We start from the raw sequence: 3,756 nt of genomic DNA, 5'->3' as shown, positions 1-3,756 counted from the left end.
ATACATATATATGTATATATACACATACACACACATATATAGGTGTGGGTATGTGTCATCAACGTACTGTCTCCCTATGTGATATCACATCAGAAGCACAGTATACAATGCCATTCAGAAAACAGATTGTCCTGGAATAAATGCAGGGAATTCTCCTGCTTTTGAATACATATGCAAACATCAGCACGAGGAATACTGGTCGAACATTTTCATCAAGACATCTGTCAGGTGTAAGAAGGTGTAAGACTGGATCCTCATGTTTGAGACAGACAAGAAAATGCATGTTCCAACATAAAGGTCAGCTGTCCTGCTGATGTGAACATCTCTTTGCAAATCAAAGGGAAAAAGAATTACTATGGATAACTGCTTCAAAATCTCCAGCTTCTATATCCAGATTATAAATTCACATTTATACCAATAATAATTGGTGCACGTGGTTTTGTGAGTAAATCCCTAAATGACAGTTTGAAATAACCTGGGGTTTCCAGAAAAAGAAATCAACCAACTAACTCACACATTACAAATACAATTTGTAAGTGGAACAATAAAAATATGCAAGATTTTTCTCAAGTTTAAAATGTCACATTGTTTTTGTTATCTGCATCCAATGATGGAGCTATATATCTTTGTTAGAAACCAGCTCCTTCCTCAGAGGAAGAATTTAGATAATTAAATACAGAAGAGACATACATATCGTCATTCTTTCTTTTCTTCATCATTTTCATTTCCATCTTTCATGCTTGCATGGGTCAGCTGGAATTTGTTGGGGCAGATTTTCTATGCCCAGTTGCCCTTTCTGTTGCCAACCCTTACTTGATGCTCTTTCTGTTGCCAACCCTTACTTGTTTCAAAGTAAGGTGTTATTTCTCCATGACCAGACATGTTTTTACAAAAGATTGTGTTGTGAGTATCATTTGCATGACAGTAACACACACACATACATGCATGCATACACACACATTTACATATATTTACACATATTTATTGATGGATTTCTTGCAGTCTACCACTTCCACTCTCAAGGCTTTGATCAGCCTGGGGCTGTAGTAGAATGCACTTGCCCAGGGTGTTATGTAGTGGGACAGGACACAAAACCATTTGGTTGGAAAGCAAACTTCTTACCACACAGTCCTACCTATACTGATATCTATCTATCTGTTTGTCTGTCTATCTGTCTGTCTGTCTATCTATCTATCTATCTATCTATCTATCTATCTATCTATCTATCTTTCTATCTATCTGTCTGTCTTCTCTCTTTCCTCCTCCCTATACACACACACACACTCTTATGTATTTCTGTATGCATGAGTATACATGTATATATAGACAGATGGATACTTACACATATAATTGTATGTTCATAGGTATTTGTGTGTATTGTGTGTGTGTGTGTGTGTGTGTGTGTGTGTGTGTGTGTGTGTGTGTCTGTGCATGCAAGGACATATTATTAATCTAGTTATAATTTTAATGAATTCCTATCTAAATCACATGACTTCATTTATTTTCTCTACTTTTTTTTATTTTATCCTATAACACAGTATATCCCAATGGCGCTAACTGGAATCGAATACCTTGTCATAGCCTTATATTTCTGTCTATTTGGTCCCACATCATCTCAGGAAAGTATTTGTTCAACCATGCAGTTCCGTCGTTTGGGATCTCAGCTTCAAAATGAACACCAATGTATGATATTAGAGAAACTACAAGCTGATGTAATTGATGGTCATTCAAGAAATGAAAAGAACTTTGCTCTTCTCATTCAGTAAGTCGAATTTAATTACTAATTATTGTCGTTGTCATCATCATCTTCACAATCATCATCATCGTCATCATTTGCACCATCACCATCACCATCATTCGATGTCCGTCTTCCATGTTGGCATGGGTTGGATGGCTTGATATGAGCTGGCACAAAGCTCTACTCTTTACTCTTTACTTGTTTCAGTCATTTGACTGCGGCCATGCTGGAGCACCGCCTTTAGTCGAGCAAATCGACCCCAGGACTTATTCTTTGGAAGCCTAGTACTTATTCTATCGGTCTCTTTTTGCCGAACCGCTAAGTTATCGGGGACGTAAACAAACCAGCATCGGTTGTCAAGCGATGTTGGGGGGACAAACACAGACACACACACACACATACATATATATACATACATATATACGACAGGCTTCTTTCAGTTTCCGTCTACCAAATCCACTCACAAGGCTTTGGTCGGCCAGAGGCTATAGTAGAAGACACTTGCCCAAGGTGCCATGCAGTAGGACTGAACCCGGAACCATGTGGTTGGTAAGCATGCTACTTACCACACAGCCACTCTTCCGCCTATGGGAAGTTTTTATTTAGATCATTTTAAAATATGTTGTGTGTGCTACAGAATCAAGGAACGATCTCAGGTTGTTTGGTATCAAAAGGGTTAAATGATATAAAAACACTAAAAATGATGAGTAGTCAGTGATTTAAGAGGAGGGGAAGGCCTTGACACAGGAGACACAAATCTCAAAAACAGTTTCCATTTTTATGTCTTCTAACTAGATCTGGCAAGTTCCAGAATATCAGATGATCTCCCTGTTGATAATTATATAGCTGTAATTGAAAAAATTCTCTTCAATGTTAAATAAATATATTTGAAGAGTTGAACAATTTCTATGCATGTAGGAGAGTATTGTAGTTCACTTGAAGCATTGTGTATTGTTTGTAAAGAATAAAAAGTTTTGAATGGTACAACAATGCACTATAATACAAAAAAAATGGACTATATGCCTGTTGTAATTTAATTATCCATAGTCCGATGATATTTTGAAATACAATTCCTTCTTCAGATATTCTTCAGATATTCTAAGAATATGTGAAGAAGGAATTGTATTCCAAAATATCATCGGACTATGGATAACTAAATTACAACAGGTATATAGTCCATTTTTTGTATTATAGAGCATTGTTGTACCATTCAAAACTTTTTATTCTATGCATGTAGTTCCTTATGTAATCGTTTTCTGTTTGCTTTTTATTATCACACATATTTTAGGTGAGTGTACATGGCTTAGTGGTTAATGTGTTACACTCACGATCATGAGATTGTGGTTTCAATTCCTAGACCAGTTGGTGCATTAGGTTCTTGAGCAAGACATGTCATCACACATTGCTTTATGATCACTTTAACACCTGAGATATCGTACACCATGCACCTATTCAGGTAATACCGATTTGATGGAGTGAGTAAGCTTATGTAAAACACAAATATTTCTTCACTATAAACAAAACATTTCTGCAGGTTATCCAGCAAGAAATTGCAGAACCATCTTTCTCGGACTTCAAGAGACTATCGTTATTATATTACGTTTTATATATTTTCAGTTTGGCATAAACATATAGTTAACATGTTTTACTATATATAAACACATATATAACATGTTTTACTACATATTGTCCATTATCTGTAATTTAACATTTATTTCATTTTTTTTTTTCAGAAATATGAACATTCTTGAAGCCCGTATAAATAAGTACAATTTTTATAACCGGAGAGGAACTTCGAAAGTAACATACGCTAAGGACTTTCCAGCTTTGAAAGGAATTCCCATGGCCAGAGGTAAAATTTTACACATGTGAGAGTGTCATACACACACATACATACATACATGCGTACACACATACATACATACATGCATACATACATACATACATACATACACACACATACATACATACATACATGCATACATACATACATACATATATATATATATATATATATA

General features: G+C 35.5%; 2 protein-coding genes across 6 annotated transcripts in view; one reads left to right on the top strand and one right to left on the bottom strand.

Annotated features, from left to right (window-relative positions):
• Positions 1 to 3,756, bottom strand: part of LOC106869747 (soluble guanylate cyclase 88E) — a 142,281-nt gene that overhangs the window by 24,495 nt on the left and 114,030 nt on the right. The gene's annotated exons all lie outside the window — the stretch shown is intronic.
• The window catches only part of LOC106869749 (fibrinogen-like protein 1), a 13,638-nt gene that overhangs the window by 3,782 nt on the left and 6,100 nt on the right, over positions 1 to 3,756 (top strand). The window contains exons 2-3 of the mRNA XM_014915612.2: positions 1,539 to 1,762; positions 3,472 to 3,590. Of these exons, the coding sequence (XP_014771098.1) occupies positions 1,548 to 1,762; positions 3,472 to 3,590 (334 nt within the window). The 5' untranslated portion in view covers positions 1,539 to 1,547. The remainder of the gene's footprint in view (positions 1 to 1,538; positions 1,763 to 3,471; positions 3,591 to 3,756) is intronic.

The sequence above is a fragment of the Octopus bimaculoides genome, chromosome 7 (assembly GCF_001194135.2).
Source record: "Octopus bimaculoides isolate UCB-OBI-ISO-001 chromosome 7, ASM119413v2, whole genome shotgun sequence".
Lineage (NCBI taxonomy): Eukaryota > Metazoa > Mollusca > Cephalopoda > Octopoda > Octopodidae > Octopus > Octopus bimaculoides.
Note: the sequence above shows the minus strand (reverse complement) of the source record. Positions and strands in the feature narration are given on the sequence as shown.